This window comes from Peromyscus californicus, unplaced genomic scaffold (assembly GCF_007827085.1).
Source record: "Peromyscus californicus insignis strain IS unplaced genomic scaffold, ASM782708v3 Scaffold_9__1_contigs__length_137607984, whole genome shotgun sequence".
Taxonomy (NCBI): domain Eukaryota; kingdom Metazoa; phylum Chordata; class Mammalia; order Rodentia; family Cricetidae; genus Peromyscus; species Peromyscus californicus.
Window position 1 is genome coordinate 120,093,663 of NW_026294617.1, and position 18,476 is coordinate 120,112,138.

The following is an 18,476-nucleotide window of genomic DNA, read 5'->3' on the forward strand; positions in this document are numbered from 1 at the left end:
CCCTAGGAGTATTTAGGAATTTAGTCCATACCATTCATAATATTCCAAGTATTTTGTATGGCAGTGTTGAAAGTCTCTTACGTAGGCACTAGATGAGAAAACTAAAAATTTTGCCACTTATTTAATTTGAACAGGTAACTTAGACATCACTAATGTACACTGCTGGTTCTCACTCTACAGGGAGGTAGATTCAGATCTTGATCCATAGAGGACTTTTAATTTTAACCCTGTTATTCTGCTGGTCATGGAAGGAGGATGGGCATGGGGACATGACCATTATTTCTTCCTTAGGTGAAACATGGGGTGCTTACATTGCAGAAAGCTAAACAGAGACAGATGCACAGCTGGTGATGAAGCTCTAGGTAGGTCGCGCCCATCTCCTACCCCAGAGTAAGACCGAAGGAGTCTCTTTCCCATGTTTCCCTATCCCCAGTGTCTCCCATCACACGCAGAATGAGAGCAACAGTACCTTTATGTGTTCCCTGGGCTTTAGTGAGGATCACATAGGTCCCAGGCCAGAGATGACTACAATCTGCCATCATAAGTAGGTCGTAAAAGTGTGGCTTTGGCAATTACTATAGGTCAGTCCTAAGGAAAGGTGGAAAATAGAACCCCCTAAGTTGTCTAGATTTAGGTCATTTTGTTTCCTTAAGCTGATTTGCAAGTTGGTAATTAGCTTTCCACACAGGTAAAGCAAATCCATTCTGTGCATGTTAGCACAGAATGCCTTAAAACACTCACCTTGGAAGCTCCTTGGTTAATAGTCTGTTATTATTGACTGAATTCAAGTACTTGGTTGTCAGTTTCATAGACTCTTTCAGCACTGGTGTTCCAGGGAATCCTCCACTCAGACACAGTTTATAACCAATGCAAAGTATTCCACCAGGCTAAGACTACACTCAGATATTCAGGGACCCAAGTGTAGCCCCAAGTGACCAAAGCATGGGGTTTTGAAGGCAGAAACCATGCCCTGGCATCTCGCTCAGCAGCTGCAGGGGTGAGAAGGTGTGTTAAGAGTAAGCAAGCAATTTGACAGAAGCTAAGATGAGGGCTTAACTGGAAAGGGTTCTGTACAAGCAGGCAGTTAACAGAAATTAAGTTAGCAAGAGCATCTTGACATTGGGTTCCTAGAGTGTCTTATAATTTTCCATGGGATTCTCCATCAAGGAGATCAAATTCTAGTTAAACCTGAACTGGTCTCAGCAAGAATACAAGATGGAGGAACCTTTGCACTTCTTCCCTATCACACTGGTCCTCTCTCCCCCTTTCTTCTTATATCAGAGAAGCCTCTAGTAATGAAAAGACCTACCTACATTCACTTAGTAGCTGAGGTGGGACTGAGGTTTCTTGATAGAAACCTTTCTTTACGAGAAGCCAGACCACAGGGGATAATTTTACAGAAATGTGCTTCAGTACTGAGGTCAGCTGTATTCAAGTAGAATTCTACTAAAGACAATATTTAGAGCCAAAACTTATATATAGCTTCTTACAAAAAGCTTTTAAGAGTGAATTCTAGCCAGACAGTGGTTGCGCATGCCTTTAATCCCAGCATTCTTGAGGCAGAGACAGGTAAATTTCTTGAGTTGGAGGCCAGCCTGGTCTACAGAGTGTGTTCCAGAACAGCCAGGGCTACACAGAGAAACCCTGTTTTGAAAAAAAGGGGGGGGGGGGAGAGTAAATTCTTCTAGGAGATTGGAGAAAAGGGCTAAAATAAAACCCTTGTCACATAAACTGAGCTTTATTCTACAGAACACACTTGAAAAACCGGGTAGGTGTGAGAGCCTACCTGGAACTCCCAAGAGCAAGATGGCTAGGCAGAGTAGCAGGCAACAGATGAGTTCTGGGTTGTCAAGAGACTGTGCCTCAATATATAAGGTAGAGAGTGGTCAAGAGTCACCTGAGGTCAACTTTGAGCCTTTACATGCATGTCCATGTGTGCCTGCACACATGGGAACACAAATTGCACACCACAAACATGCAAATAAAATAACTTAAATCAGCCCAGTGACAAGGAGTTAACCAGAAATTGCCCTTTAACTATTCTTCCAAACTAAAAACTCCGGCAACTCAATGCCTCTTGACAGTAAGCCTTTGTGTTTACAGCAGTAAATGTACTCTATCCACGGCTATCTTTGGGTCCTGAGCTAATTTTCTATCACAGGTGTGAGATTTACTTTAATTATCCAGATGAACAGCTGAAGGGGTCAGCCTAGTACCCATCTGGTCCTAATCCAGGCAAAAGGCTTCTCTATGCCCCATGTTAATATTTCCAATTGTCAGTGGCCCTGACTTTTCCTGATGCTGGATTTTAGTCTCAACTACCAATTGTTGAGCTGAAAGTCTACTAAAAGACTCCCCGACCCCCAGATACCCACACAGATCCTCAGGATATCAGGATTGAATGGCATCACAATATAAGCATTATCAGTTGATCTCCAGGTCAGAGAGACCCTGGTGTCTTTCACATACTTCATTACATTTTCATGGCCTGAGGTGGGGGAGGAGTGACCTTTAAACTAGTTTCAAGAGGCTTTTGACAGAAAATGAAAGTATGACTTTGAGAGGAATAAACTTTCCCCTCACGAATCACTGACTGTGTGTGTGTTTGCCTGTGTACATGTGTGCAGGGTATGTGTGAGGGAGTATTTCCCTATATACCAAGTAATACCTAAAAAGACGTTACTTAGGAATAATTTCCAACACTACCTACTTGGAGGTATTGTCTGATGCCACAGGTTCAAAACTGAGTCCCACTTCAGATGCAAATTGCAGACAGTAGTCAGCTGACTGAAAATTGAAGCTCTCACTTTAATTTCATTAATTCGTAAAGCAGGGCCCAAGGAAACATGTTTACCAGCTTGTTACTTATAAAAGGACACAGGTAAACAGCCTGATGGTCAAAGCATGTGCTAAGGACAGAACTTCAGACCTACTTTGGGCACTCCATCTTCCAGGAATCTTCATGCAGTCAGCTATCAGGGAGTTCTTAACTGCTCTTTGAGCCCTGGTGTGTATGATTTGGCTTAGCATCTGAAGAGCATCTCTTTATGGAGCCTGGAATTTGAAACCCTTTCACCTCAGCCTTCCAAGTGGTGGGATGATAGAAATGAGTCACTCCATTCTCTAGGTTTTTAATGGCAGCTTTCTTTTTTTTTTTTTTCCAGCCCCCCGAGACAGGGTTTCTCTGTGTTGCTTTGAGCTTTTCCTGGAACTCACTCTGTAGCCCAGGCTGGCCTCAAACTCACAGAGATCCACCTGGCTCTGCCTCCCGAGTGCTGGGATTAAAGGTGTGTGCCACCACCAGGGCAGCTTTCTTTTGTGATCAAATTGATGACGACATTACTGGCTATTATTGGTCTCATTAATAGGAAGAATGAACTTTGGCAGCCCTTCATACCAAACAAGGAAATGGTCTTGAGCAGGAATGTGGACACACTAGGTTTTAACACCCAAAGGCTTTAACGTGTACCCAAAACTACAGTTCAAGTGGTGTGTGCCTATAAATCCTAGTATTCAGAAAATACTGCAACTTTGAGGCAACTTTGGTATCCATGCCAGCTAAGGCTACATTGTGTTATTCTGCCCCCTAAAATAAATAAAACATTGACTTACACTGAATGAAAAAATAAATTTATCCAAACATTCCAAAAAGATTTTTAACCTCACAGGAGTTTTTAATAATGAAAAAAATAACACTTTGTACTATGAAATCAACATAATCTAGATAAATTAGGTGAGGATACTATATTACTTTCAAATGTACTAGATCAAATATGACCAAGTCAGAGTCAGCGGCATCTGAAATAGATACTGCTGTATTAGCAAATTGGGCTCATTCTAGGATTGCATGTGTGGCTGTTTCCAGTGTCTTAGGGATTCCACCTAGTCAGGATCCTAGTAGATAGAGTAAGTAACATCATGCAGGGGTTTTGACAAATAGATTTCCAAGTTATCTAGGTACTTACCTCTACTCTTGCATATAAACATGTGTAATTTTTTTTCTTCTACTTTGGGTTTTTCCTCACCAACTCACTCAGTTGCTCTGGGAAGATAGACAATACCTACACAATTTTGTCAGATTTGAGCCTGGAAGTCAGTTTTGATCAGGCCAGCGTATAATAACAATGTTCATTTTGTTCCAACAATACAATATATCATTGTACATTGCTAAAATACACTTTTTTGGTGTTATTACTACAAAATGGCAAGCAACCTGCTTTATTAATTTGCCTATTTTCTCAAACATCAGATCTGAATTGAAATACTATTCCTCTAATGAGAAAAGCACACATGCTGCTACCGCTTACATTTTAACATTAGCACGTTGGCTTCTTCGGTCTTGAAAACTTCATTGCTTCTCTCCTCTAGGCACCTCTCCTAGCCCCAGTGTCTAGTGACAGTGGGCATTTTATGCATGGATGAAAGAAGGTACTGAATACAGAATTAAAGCATGAATTTTCCCCATTATTCCAAGTGAAGTGGACAAAATGCCTTCCCCCGGATAAAAAGTACTTACCAGCAAGCTAACTATAAATAATTTTCTCCAGATCTTGAACATAGTAGAGCCAATATTATTTTAACACAAAATTCCAAAAGGAATGAATACGTAAAACCAAAGTTACAAATTTCAATCTATTTTAAACTTTAATTTGTGCATTTGTGGTAACTTAGGACTGCAAAACACCCTTTTCTTAGAATGACGTAAAGGCACAATTCATTTGGGTGCATAGGGTACCATTCTAAAAAGTATCCGGTTTTCTTACAAAGTGCTTGAGCAGTCACATACACATACAGTAAAAGCAAAATCTATTTACACTTTTAAAATTTAAAATCTGGCTAATATATATATATATATATAAATTTAAACTACAGAAAAATTAGTGCTTTTTTCAGCATAATTGTGTGACTATGCCTTGACCTCTAAATTTTTTAGTGATTGACATCAATTAAAAAAATTTCTGTACACTGTGTATATTAAATCTGTGTCAGTTTTTAATGCAAAAAGCCCATTTGAAACATTGCTTTCTGTGCATATTTCAGAACCAACAAAGGTATGCAGACTGTACCTCAAAAGTAGTTAGTGTTTTATTTTAATATTGTGTTAACACTGTTTAAAGTTAGACAATTAGGCTATTTTTTTCAATTGTTCTTTTCCAAGGTAATTAACAAGGTAAAGCAACTTAAAACAACATATTGTTCATCTTTTTATAAAAATTTTCTTCCAAAGGATCTTGAGAGAAAAATCATAATGAATTTGGAAGGTAATATAAAGTATCTCTGAACAATTTTAATTTTTCTCAGAGTACAATAAAAACATGCCAACGTATCTTAGCAAGGGTACTTTAAGCTCAACTCTTAATGTTTCAGTGTGCTTTTATGTTTCTCATTAGACTCAAATTTGGACAATTTTCAGAGATGAGCTCACTGTGATTGCGTGGTTAATTCAAGTGTGGTTAATTACCAAACTTGCTATTCCTGAGGTATAATGGTCCTAACATGCTAAGCACAGGATCATCAATGATACTGAACTGAGGAAAAACGAAATGACAGGCTAAGAGAAAAAAAGTAAAAACAAACAAAAACCTGAAAAAATTCCAGCCAAGTGAAGGTCATGATTGTAAAAAGGCATATCATAAGAAAGATAAAAAGCCACAAACGGATCCTCTGAAGATATGTAGAGTATTTGATCAAATTATTTGTGGGACTTTTGAGGTACAGCTTTAGTGTTATAATAAATTTTTATAAAATATAGACTGTTTTATCAAAAATATTTATACATTCTGTTACAATATATTGCTTTTGCCCTCAATAACTGCCAATATAAAATCTGGATCCAGTGGCCTAAAATGTACAAATGCACTTAATGTAAATGCTGGAGTTTGAGGTGTCTGCTTGGCCACTGTACAAAAGTGATGAAGTGGTGAAATTAAATAATATGCCTACAACACAGAATACATTACAACTTGTACATATACATGTTCACAGCATGTATACCATGATAATCTCTATGGTTTAACAAAGATAGAGTTCCCTTCTACAGCAGACACAAGAACAAGATGACTAGGTTGATAAAAGTGTAGAATGCATATCGATAAAGGGTTAATCAGGCTCACTGACTTTGGAAGACCTGACTGAACATCGTCCAGGGTGTCTCGACTTTGGGAATGCATACAGTTAGCACAGTATCGTGGTTCCAGCTGATCAGAAGGCCTCACTCTTAATGGTAAGTAAATGCCGATGTTCGTACTGTTTGCAGCATTGTTTACTAAAGAAAAGCTCATTTGGCGGGTAGCTCTGCTGGAAAGCTATGAGGCTCTGCTGCATGGCTGGGGAAGTTAAGGCAATAAAGAGTGTTCTCCTGATAAATATAGAAAATTTATAAAACTAGACATTAATACATTCTCATTTTTTTCTTTAAATCAAGCCACCAAAGGTGTACAAATTGCCACATTATTTCATATTATAGTGATATCTTAAAAAACAAATTGTCTTTTTCAGACAGAATCACACTTTAAGTGAACAGTAATAGCTTCCAAAGCCCTATTTTTTCTTTTGTAGCACAGTTAAATGATTAATCTTCCTTTCATTTAAGGCAGGCCTAGGACAAAGATGGGGACTATTAAAGAGTGGTTCTTTTTCTTTTTAAAAACAGAATATTGATGTAAAAGTATTTATTTGTAATGGATTTCCACGGCCAATGTTCATTCAACCTAAACTCCATGAAACAGCTTCCAGTGTTCAGATTTACGTTAAAAACATTGAGAAGGTATTAAAACAGTACTTAGCCACATCTTCATGTGCTTTAAAAACAACCTGGGAAGCTCCTGGTGGCACAGAAGGCAAATAAAGGGTGCTGTTCTCAAGAGGTCTTCTTGTCAGTCAGTTGCTTGGTTTCACAGTGTCCAGTAACTTAACACCAATCAGCAATGTAGTCAAAATCGCGGAACATTTCTTGTTCCTCTTCTGAAAGTATCCTTGGTTCTCGAGGTGGAGTCAGAATAGGTGCTTCTGAGGTAAATTCATCGTCAAAATTACTAACATCTTCCCGTCCTCGGATGGTAGGTACAAATGGTGGCTTTACTTTTTTGTCCATCAGAGCACTCCAGTCAGTTAGCTGGGTCACAAAATAGAAAACAACCAGCTTAGTTTCCTGTTGTAATCATTCAAGATTCCTAAAGAACTTTGACCTTTTGCACTTACCCGGAAAAATGGGTGCTTCTTTACATCCTCTGCATCTTTCTCGCCAGCTCCCAGACGCCTCTCAGGGTTTCTTCTCAACAGCTAGCATAAAAAGCAGGAAGTTAAGACAGAACCAGTAGAGAACCAGTAGAACGGGTTTCACTGACAGTGACTCTCAACTTTCAGACTTAGATTTTTTTTTTTAAGATTTGTCTAGAGCATTCGCCATCTATGAATTAAAAACAACTTCTAAAATTCAAATGGGAAATTTTCTTCAATATAAAAGTTTAAGCTTAAATTTTTTTTTTTTAAAAAGAAGAATTCTTGATCCTAATTTCTTACCCTTCTCATTATGGAAATAGCTTCTGTAGATAAGAACCTTGGATACCTTACTTCGTCATTTACAATACTGTCAAAAACCTCTTCTTCATCATCACCAGGAAAGGGAGACTAGAAGAAATATTTTCTTGTAAGACAAAAGTCCAAGATAATAATAATAATTTAAAAAAACCCATATATTCAAAGTACAACCAAAATTCAGGCAATGAAAACGAAATGAAACAAAAACAGGACCTGGAGATGTAGCTCAGTTAGAGTGCCTGCCTAACATGTAATGAAGCCCTGGGTTCAATCTCCAGCACTACACAAAACCAGGAATGGTGGTACAAGCCTGTCTTCTTACCCAGCACTTGAAAGATAAAGGCAGGAGGATTAGCAGTTCAAGGCTAGCCCCTACTACATAGTGAATATAAGTAGCTTGTGCTATTTCTGAGCTACATGAAACCATATTTCAAACAAACAAACAAACTATATGAAGTTCTGATTGACAGCTGGGCATGCTGGCTTATACCTATCATCCAAGCATTTGGTAGACTTCAGTACTAAGACCACAGTTGATTCCAGGTCAGCATGGGCTACAAAAAATGGAGAGGATGTCCCAATGGGATCAAAACAACAACAAAAAACCTCAAACAAACCAACAGAGTTTAGCCAAACTACACTTTCAACAATTAAAAAAATAAAAATAAAAAATAAGAAAACCATTATCACTGAAGCTTCAATAATACTATAAAATTATAATGCAGACCAATAGGTTTTAAGTTTAATTCCTTTCCTAATTACCTTCCTGTGGAAGCACTAAACATAAATGGAATTGAAAGGCAACTATAATGGAATAGTAAAGCCTTCTGGGTGTGTTTAAAACTCAACCATTTAGAAACCCTTTTAAAACTAGGAAGCAGGAACTTCCTCACTTGTTAAACCAGTGGCTTGAACAGAAGATGACAAAATCAATAGCCTATTAATTCTGCAAGATTTATAAAACTAATTTTTGCATGTTATTTCTAACATAGTATTTTTGGGGGGAGTGGGGGTAGGGTTTGAAACAAGTTCTCACTATGTAGTTCTGGCTGTCCTGGAACTTACTATGTATACCAGACTGGCCTCAAACTCAGAGATCTGTCTGCCTCTGCTTCCTGAATGATGGAATTAAAGGCATGCGACACTATTCCCGGTAGAAATGATAAGGAAATATGTACTTGTGGATCAGAATTAAATCTTAGCCTTATTTAAATGCTACGTTTAAAAATATGGCAACCAGAAACATTCTTTTCAAAACTGGAGAGGGGACAGAGTTTAGGTATGCCACAGCCTCCAGCAATGGCATTCCTCACCTTAGAAAGATCATGTGTATATCGAGGCTAAAACATTTCATTCCATTCCAAATACCTAAAGCTGCTTTTCTAAACAGAGGTGGAAGATTCAATCTGGATCACATGTCTTAGGAAAATAAATGAGGCCAGATGGATTTGGTATCTGACCCTAAAGGACAAAGTGTAGGTTTTAGATACAGGTTCTGAAAATGACGAGAACAAAAAAAAAAAAAATCGCAACCCTACTCACAGGTGCTGCATGACAAGTTATTAACCTCTTTGTGTCTACTAACATATCTGAAAATGGCAGTAATACTAGTTTGGAGTTTATTAAATGTTGATGCAAAATAAAAAGAGCTAATATTTATAAAGCTCACTGCTCTTTTAATGAGCCATGTCTTCCTCTTTTTTCCAGAGAATCTACTCTAATTTAACACACTGAAAGGACTGTTGTCCATTGGACAGGTTTGTTCACTATGGTTAAGTGTCAGTAAACAACACACAGACTAAAATTTCAGAACCATCTAACACACAAGAAGGTATCCATTCATTCATCTAGTCACTAAATAATTTGTAACTTGGATATACAAGGAAAGTGGCTGGCAATGGGAAACTCCAGAATAACAAATCATTTCCAACAAGTTTGTATTTCTAGATAAATCTCTCTCAAGAAGGGTTTCAACTGTCTTGACAAAAATATATTCATTCTGAATACCATTCCCATTATCATTCTTAGCAATTCCTAAAACATACATTAGGCCCTTATCATTTTCACTTATTTCATAAGTTTCATAAATTATAAAAATTTCTGTATTAAACTCAAGTTATCCTCAGAGATTTACTTTGTTAATTAAGAAAATGGGTAAAGTGTCAACTGCTTCAATTCTGGTCTTTTTTTTCTAAAACAGGGTTTGTAAAGTATTTTTAATTATGTGTACGTGTGTCTATCTGTGTGGAGATATGTGTACTTGTGTGCAGGTACTTTGTAGACTACAGAGGTGTCCAATTCCCTAGAGCTGGAGTTACACATGGTTGTGAGCTCTCAGAATAGGGTGTTGGGAATTAAACTGGGGTCTCTGCAACAGTAATATGCAATTTCTGAACTGCTGAGTCATCTCTCCAACACTGCTGTCATTTTTGAAGGTCATATTTATTTCCAATAAATGTACAGCTGGCTTTTCTTCCCCACCCACCTTTTTTTTGGTTTTTCAAGACAAGGTTTCTCTGTGTAACAGTCCTGGCTGTCCTGGAACTCACTCTGTAGACCAAGCTGGCCTCGAACTCAGAGATCTGCCTGTCTCTGCCTCCTGAGTGCTGGGATTAAAGGCACATACCACCACCACCTGGCCAGCCAGCTTTTCTTTATAGATGGCAGATTTTTTTTTTCTTTTTGTATTTTAATTCAATTACAAGGTGTTCTGCCATGTAGCCCAGATTGGTCTCAAATTCATGATCTTCCTGCCTCTACCCCCTAAGTGCTAAGATAACAGGTATGTACCACTACACCTGCCTGTAGGGTACATTTTTATTAGTCTCCTGCTGTTCTATTCCCTATGAAATAGCAGTTATGTTAAAATCACAAAACATAACCACCTCAAAACACTTAACCTATTTGAAGACATTCATAATACAGTTCATCCACTGTATAAAAGTCTAAATTAGGCTAGTAAAGATACTGTAGAAGCACAGCTAACCATTAGCATAAAACCGACTTTCTACTTATACAGGAGACACATGTAGGTGTCTTTATAAAAATGATGTGCTTTCTTGAGGCTGAAGCAGGAGGATTTTGAGTTTGAGGACAACCTAGGCTACATAAGACTGTCTCAAAAAAAAAAAAAAAAAAAAAAAAAAAACCAAAAAAGAAACACCCTCCCCAAATAACCTTTTTTCCCCTAAAGTATGTTATAGTTTTAAGAGGCTTGAAGACTTTATATGAAGGCCCAAATCTCTGCTGTTAAAGGTTTCACATTAAAATTCTCTATGAGAAAAAAAAAGATGTGCTTTATCCTTCCAATCATCTTCCCTCTCTTCATGTACCTATTTCCTGCTGCTTACCTCTCCGACGAGCATTTCATATATAAGTACGCCTAGGCCCCACCAATCTACAGCCCTTGTGTACGATGTTTCTGTCAATACTTCTGGGGCGAGAAATTCAGGGGTACCACAAAATGTGCTTGTCCTATCTCCATACCCCATTCCTGGAGGATGATAAATTCAAGTATTTATTAGCAAAGAAAAAAACTGGCATGAAAATTAGAAGGTGTGCTTAGGAAAGAAAACTGACATTGCTGTACATGGTATCTAACTCAGACATACCAAGACTTTACAAATCTGTTACACCCATCAAACTATTGACTCAGCAAACATCTACTAATACTAAGATATCCAAGAACTGTGTTTATATACTATGGAAACAAAGTTAATAAAATAAAGCTATCAGTGTACAGAGGAGGAAGTACATATGAGTTATAACATTAAGTATAAAGAGAAGAATATCTTATTTAAAATATTGGTTACTATGTCCCACAGTCATCTCTAATTATTCCTAGGGAGAATGGATTATACTCACTTTATGGATGAGAAAATAGACACAATGAAATGAAAACAAGTTTTTCAAAGACACACAGAATGTAAGTGGAAAGTTAAGAGTCAAACCTAACCTAGCAGTGTTTAGTGTTTACATCCATGATCTTTATACTTTCTCACATGACCTTTCATTTAAATTGCCTCAGTTTACTGCTTTATTTAATTCTAAATATATAGAAAATCTTGAGATATTTACATACTTCTTTCTTTCCAATTTAAAATGTTAATAGTTCTAAGAAGCTGGCAAAGTCACTAGGTGTGTGTATTTCATTTGGCACAGTCCCAATCAACAAGCCAGACCTTAGTACCATGTTAAAATACTGGGAGAACATCAACCATACAGAGACGCTGAGTCTCATGCTGCAGTGTATGGAAACAACCACTATTTATATCCACAGAACAAAGTCTTGATATGGGCAATATGAGCAACCCACATATTTTAATGGCATAAATTAAAATAAAAAATAAAATGTTTTTCATATACAAATTTGAAAACTACCAAAGTACAAAGGAACAATAATCTATCACAACAGGAATTTTAAAAGTCCAATTACCTTCTTTGCAAAGACCAAAGTCTGCAATTTTCACAAAGCCTTCTGTATCTAGCAACAAATTGTCCAACTTCAAATCTCTGTTCAAGGTGGAAACATGAAAATAAACCAGTAAGCCACATAGTACAAAACAGAATTTTTATTTTCAAGAGGAACCCAATTTTGTCTTCTGGGAACTCTTTCTTCCAAGTTATAGCACAGGATGCTCTCATTTTTCTTCCTTTTGTGTAATAATAGAGTTTTTAAGTAATTTTTTGTTATATAGATGAGAATATATTTACAAAAATGAACATTCTCTCTTTAAACGTTTATTTTAATTTTAAATACCTTTTATTCAAGTTTAAATTTTTAGTGTAATCTTAGTCACAATTTGAAGTTTGTTTATACACATTATCAAAGAATTTAAGCTAACAGTATAAATAAAGTATAAGTTTTAATGTTTAAGAGTACAATTTAAAATAAAGAGAAAGCTAATCGATTACAAATCAAGCTAGTTTAAAATACTTTACGTAAACAGAACCATGAGGAAATCTTTATCTTAAAAACATTGTTACAAGTTTGAATAAACCACTGTTTATAGATTCCTTATTCTGACTGGCTTTCCCATAAAGAGCTTGCTCTCTAGCACCATGCAGTGCAGAACTGTGCAGTAAGAGCAGCACTACTCAGTGTGGCCAGGGACCAGATGCTGGCCACAAGCTGTTCTGCAGTTTGACAAGGAGCCAGTGCCAAGATATGAATGGGCTATACCACCAATATACTTTTTAGTTTGGATAATGGCAGGATTTTCTTATTTATTTATATATTTTTGTGCTGGAGATCAAACCTAGGGCGTCACATATTATAACCTCACTACCATCCCATGTTATTCAAGACATCCTAATGAAGGAGCAGCATGGTAGTTTACATTCTGGCATAGCTGTGTTTTTCTCTCTGTGGGGCCAATTAGCTACAGAAGTTTTCTGTAGTAGATGGTTAAATGTAATCACTAGATGAATATTACTGGTGAACTGTGTCACCACAGGCCAACTCATACTTTCACTATTTTAATTAGGAAATGAGCAGAGGGCCAAGAACCAAGAAGTCCATCACACAACTCTCATGCTAATGATCTATCTTTCCAACTTGGGGTAGAAATCACTTATCACATGTAGGAGAAAACTAAAAAGTTGGTTAAGCACAAAATATCCTTGTTAATTATCCTGAATTCTAATTCACGTGGAAGTAAGCTATTAGAAACAAGAAAAATGCACTTACCTATAAACAATTTTGTGCTCATGTAAATATTGCAACCCGAGAACTACACATGCTGCATAAAATCTGATGGAAAAATTAAATCAAATGTTTAATAAACTTCACTGCTCTTGAACCCTTTTATAGTTCAATGCATAATTTTGTAGTTAGCTAAGTCCTCAAATATTTATTTATTCCTACTAAGTACAATGTATTGTGCTATTTGAGACAAATTTAAAAAATGCGAGAATATGGTTATGCATTCATTTGGCCTGGTACTCACTGAGGGTCTTCAGAGAGGACTTTTGGTTTGGTTCTGTAGGAGGAATTACAATGTACTTTAAGGATGGAAGGACAGAGTGGCAAAGCAGAAGTTTTATAAGCAAATATAGGCCATTCCCTTAAAAAGGGAACAGAATAGAGACATGAAAGCTGCCAGTTTGACAACTAGTAAGGAATCTGTTGTGTGTTGTGGGTATTTGTACACTGTGTGACGATGTATTTGTTGTGATTGGTGTAATAAAACCTGAACAGCCAATAGCTAAGCAGGAGGTATAGGTGGGATTTCTGGGGAGAGAGAGGAAGAAGAGATAAATCTAGGTATGCAGGAGAGGTGGGCAGACACAGAGGAAACAGGAAGTACAAGATGTAAGAGAGGTAATGCCTCATGATCGAATGTAGATTAGTATAAATGGGTTAATTTAAGTTATAAGAACTAGTTAGGAACAAGCCTAAACTATAAGCTGACCTTATATAATTAATAATAAGTCTTGGTGTCATTATTTGGTAGCTGGCTGGCAGGACAGAAAAAGACTCATTACATTTGGTGCCCAGTGAACAGCATGTAAATCTACATAGGGCCTGAGAAAGCTTTAAAAAAAAAAAAGTTCTGAGTAGCTCAGCGTTTGCAGCTTACACAGATGTGGCTCTTTTAAGAGGCCCTGCTACCAAACACTTGAATGGGGTTTAAGAGCAGCAGGCTGCACACTACTCAATGGTGGGAGACTAGGTAGAAGTGCCTACCTACCAGATAGACTGGCTCCAGGCCCAGGCCACGGGCATGAGGCTCCACTCTCACAGACCTGAAGTGGGTGGAGCCAGCTGCCAGGCCATGTGCCAAATGGAGCCATGCGGCAGAGGGCTAATATGCTGCTTCACAGTTTAAGGCCTGGCTCACACAGTCAGGGAAGGCTACAGGTGAGCAGTAAAGTGGTCAAGACCAAGAAACCATTTAAACAGATACAGTAAAAAATGAGTATAGACAGTCATGGGGGGGTGGGAGGGGGGTAAAAATAATGAAGTCTTAAAAAAAATAAAGTAATATATTAAAAAAAAAAGCCACGTAAGGTTGGGAAATACACAGGGCATCTGAATCCTGTATGGTGCTTTGTTAACTTTAAATTTTTTAAATGCTAGTGTACAAAAAACAATAGCTGCTGAGAGACATTGGATTATGAAAACTACCAAATTAAACTAGCCTATACATTTTAAAACTGTCTTTACTTCAGAATAAATGTCAAAAAATATACTGTGTTGGGAGAGGTTATGCCTTTGTTTCCACAAGAAACAAAAAGTTATGATTCTCTTCAAAATTAATAAAGATCAGATTTGATTAGGGGAGACCTCCTGAGGATCGTGGCTACAGACATGAGGAAAAAAGACAAAAAAGACAGGGGATGTGCATGCTGATCCCTCTACATGAAAACACCTCTGAGATTGATTGAGACATGATACATCTTGTTGGCTACAGAGTCCTCATGACTTATTATTACATGACATCCTTTCATATGGCATGAATAGAGATTTACATTAGTTTGGTTATACAGTCCAAACCGACTTATAAAGTTGACAGATGTCTTTTACCTGCTCAAACATAAAACAAAAAAAAAATCATCTTTAGCTGACTTGTATACACTGCACATCTCATACTTATGTTAACACAGATATATATGCTACCTTTAAAAAGTTTATGTGTTTAATTCACCAGGGAGGCTACCTGGAAAACAGGACCCCAAGAAAGGCACGGGGATCGCCCAATGACAGAGAAATGGAAGAGATCTACATGAACAGCCTGGACATGAGTGGGGGTAGTGAAGGGCGAGGGTCGAGGGAAAGAGAGCTTGGGGAAGCGGGAGATCCCAGCTGGATCAACAACAGAGAGGGAGAGCAAGGAATAGGAGACCATGGTAAATGAAGACCACATGAGAATAGGAAGAAGCAAAGTGCTAGAGAGGCCCACAGAAATCCACAAAGATACCCCCACAACAGACTGATGGCAATGGCCGAGAGACAGCCCGAACCGACCTACTCTGGTGATGGGATGGCCAAACACCCTAATTGTCGTGCTAGAAACCTCATCCAACTACTGAGGGATCTGGATGCAGAGATCCATGACTAGGCCCTGGGTAGATCTCTGGGAGTCCAATTAGCGAGAATGAGGAGGGATTATATGAGCAAGAATTGTTGAGACCAAGGTTGGATAAAGCACAGGGACAAATAGCCAAACGAATGGAAACACATGAACTATGAACCAATGGCTGAGGGCCCCCCAACTGGATCAGGCCCTCTGAATGGGTGAGACAGTTGATTGACTTGATCTGTTTGGGAGGCATCCAGGCAGTGGGACCGGGTCCTGTGCTCATTGCATGAGTTGGCTGTTTGAAACCTGGGGCCTATGCAGGATCGCTTGGCTCGGCCTGGGAGGAGGGGACTGGACCTACCTGGACTGAGTCTACCAGGTTGATCTCAGTCCTCGGGGGAGGCTTTGCCCTGGAGGAGGTGGGAATGGGGGGGGAGGGACTGGGGGGAAGGTGAGGGGGACGGGACGGGGGAGAACAAGGGAACCCGTGGCTGATATGTAGAACTGAATTGTATTGTATTGCAAAATAAAAATAAAAAAATTAAAAAAAAAACAAACAAAAAAACAAAGTTTATGTGTTTAAAAAAAAAAAAAAAAAGACCAGACACCTATATATATGACAAGTAGCCCAGGTGATCCAGCCTCTCAGAATGCCTGTTGCAGTTTCCTCAAAATTCTACATCCAAAAGAACTTCAAAGTTGCTAGCTGAGGTGGTCCAGCCTCACAGACTATTTATTCAGCCAAGACTTCAGATAAGCTATACTCTCCCGTCACACAAAAACTAAACAAAACATAATACAATTAGCTCTTCCAGGACTCGATCATTATCCCAATTTTCTAGGGTCCCCTAAAGATATTGTCACTGCCAAACAACAAAACCAGTCTAAAAAACATAACACCCACATACCCAAGAATTGGGGTGGGTATTTTTTGTCATTCTGTGGATTCTCTCTTTCTGAAGGGAAAAGGGGGGAATATAGTATAGAAATGATAGGGTAAAAGAGTGGATTGTTGAGTCTACTTTTGAACAACCACTAGTCTCAAATATTTTACAATGGTATGGAATTTTGTATATCAATACAAATGTAAGGTTATTTTTGTTATACTGTATATATATGTTTCGACTCTTGTTTAAGGTATTATACCCATGCAGCTCATTGAAAAATATAAAGTTCTAGTCCTTGAAAGCTATTTAGGATAATAAAAAAATACAGGTTAGTAGTTAGTCATCTATGACATCAAACTTAATAGTCACGTTAAGTATGTTTTCAAGGTCAAACAGAGGTATATTTTAAATAGATAGTCTTCAAACACTTCAAAGACCTACAAAATACAGCATTTAAAATGTTTTTAATAACATAAGGCTTTTTATAACAGTCAGACACATCTGCTCCTGGTAGCACCAATTTACTTCAAAATGGGATGATGGGCACTGGAAAACCTCCATATGGAGTTTGTTTTTAATGTGGCAAAGCTAGCTATTTGGGCAAGAAACTACCCTTCCTCGACTGCTGAGAGTATGCTGTCCAAATTGGACAAGCAGGACACACGAAAAGGTGACTGCTGAAGTTTCCTAAGGCAAGGTCAGACAGTCCTTCAAAATTCCTGCTTAAGAGAAGAGTCTATTAGATATTCTAGGCCTGTAGACTGGAGATGGATGCCCCAATGTTGCAGAGGAAACTTGGGTGATTGTCCAGATAGCCAGCTGTCTCTGTCGTTTTTATAGTTTTGGAAGTTGTTTGCTTTGCACTTGTTTACTCAGGTAATACTATATCCTTCTGGGGTCTCTGATGGGTTGAAGGCGAGATAGTTACAGTTATAGTTTTCCTTGTTACCAAATTCAGAAAAACTCATAAAAAAGGTATCAAGTGTATAAGGGTGAGAGACATAAAGCCTTAGATTGTACATCTAAAAAAATGTTTTGAGGTCTAAAAAGATAGGTTAAAGATGGTAATACAAGTTATAATAGAAAATGGTTTAGGTATAAAACTTTAAATTCACCAAGATAAGGTAGATATTAGAGTATTTTCTCTGAATATGATAAATACAAATGGACTGGACATTGTGAATGTAATTCTTACATGATAATTTTTCTTACTGTATGCAGTTTTACTACATCAGAGTTAAAATCTTTCCACTTTATTTAGACAAAAAGTGGGAAATGTTGTGGGATATTTGTACACTGTGTGAAGGTGCATTTGCTGTGATTGGTATAATAAAAAGCTGGATGGCCAATAGCTAGGCAGGATTTCCAGGGAGAGAAAAGAAGAGTAAGAGAGGAATCTAGGCATGCAGGAGGTGCGGGGAGATATGTAGAGGAAATAGGAGGTACAAGATGGAAGAGAGGGAAGGCCATATGATAGAACATAGATTAATATAAATGGGTTAAATAAATGGATTTCATAAGAAATCTTGGTGTCATTATTTGAGAGCTGGCTGGCAGGACAGAAAAATACTTATTACAGTTGTGGATAAAAGCACAGGATGGGAGTCTATGGGGAGCATAGCAGGATATGAAGCTGAAAGGACCTGAGAAGAATCATGAATGTCATATAACAGATACTGTAACTTGCTCTTATAATGATAGGGGATCAGGTCATTTTAATGGGGGAAAACACTTATATTAGGGACATTGTAAGTACTGGGATAGAAGTATGTAGTGAAGAGAGAAAACAAACAAATAAGGCTTTTACAATGGAACAGAAGAAAGATTATGAGGAATTCCAGTACAGTGCTAGTAAAGAAAATTAAGTTATTCAAGGTGAGGGAATAGTAAAGAATAGAAATAAATAGGTAACAAAGAAATAAAGTATTGTTGAGAAAATGTCTGGTTTTAGATGTGTGGATTTAGGATTGTTTGTGGGGCAGGAAACAGAGCCTAGCATGGATACATGGCTTTGGGTTCCAGAAAA

General features: G+C 37.8%; 1 protein-coding gene across 2 annotated transcripts in view; it reads right to left on the minus strand.

The window, feature by feature from the left end:
• Positions 1-4,618: 4,618 nt before the first annotated feature.
• The window catches only part of Pkn2 (protein kinase N2), a 114,853-nt gene continuing 100,995 nt past the window's right edge, over positions 4,619-18,476 (minus strand). For both annotated transcript variants that reach the window (XM_052731970.1, XM_052731971.1), the window contains 6 exons: positions 13,229-13,291; positions 11,975-12,051; positions 10,890-11,032; positions 7,522-7,629; positions 7,201-7,281; positions 4,619-7,114 (listed from right to left, as the gene is read on the minus strand). In XM_052731970.1, the coding sequence (XP_052587930.1) occupies positions 6,911-7,114; positions 7,201-7,281; positions 7,522-7,629; positions 10,890-11,032; positions 11,975-12,051; positions 13,229-13,291 (676 nt within the window). In that variant the 3' untranslated portion in view covers positions 4,619-6,910. The remainder of the gene's footprint in view (positions 7,115-7,200; positions 7,282-7,521; positions 7,630-10,889; positions 11,033-11,974; positions 12,052-13,228; positions 13,292-18,476) is intronic.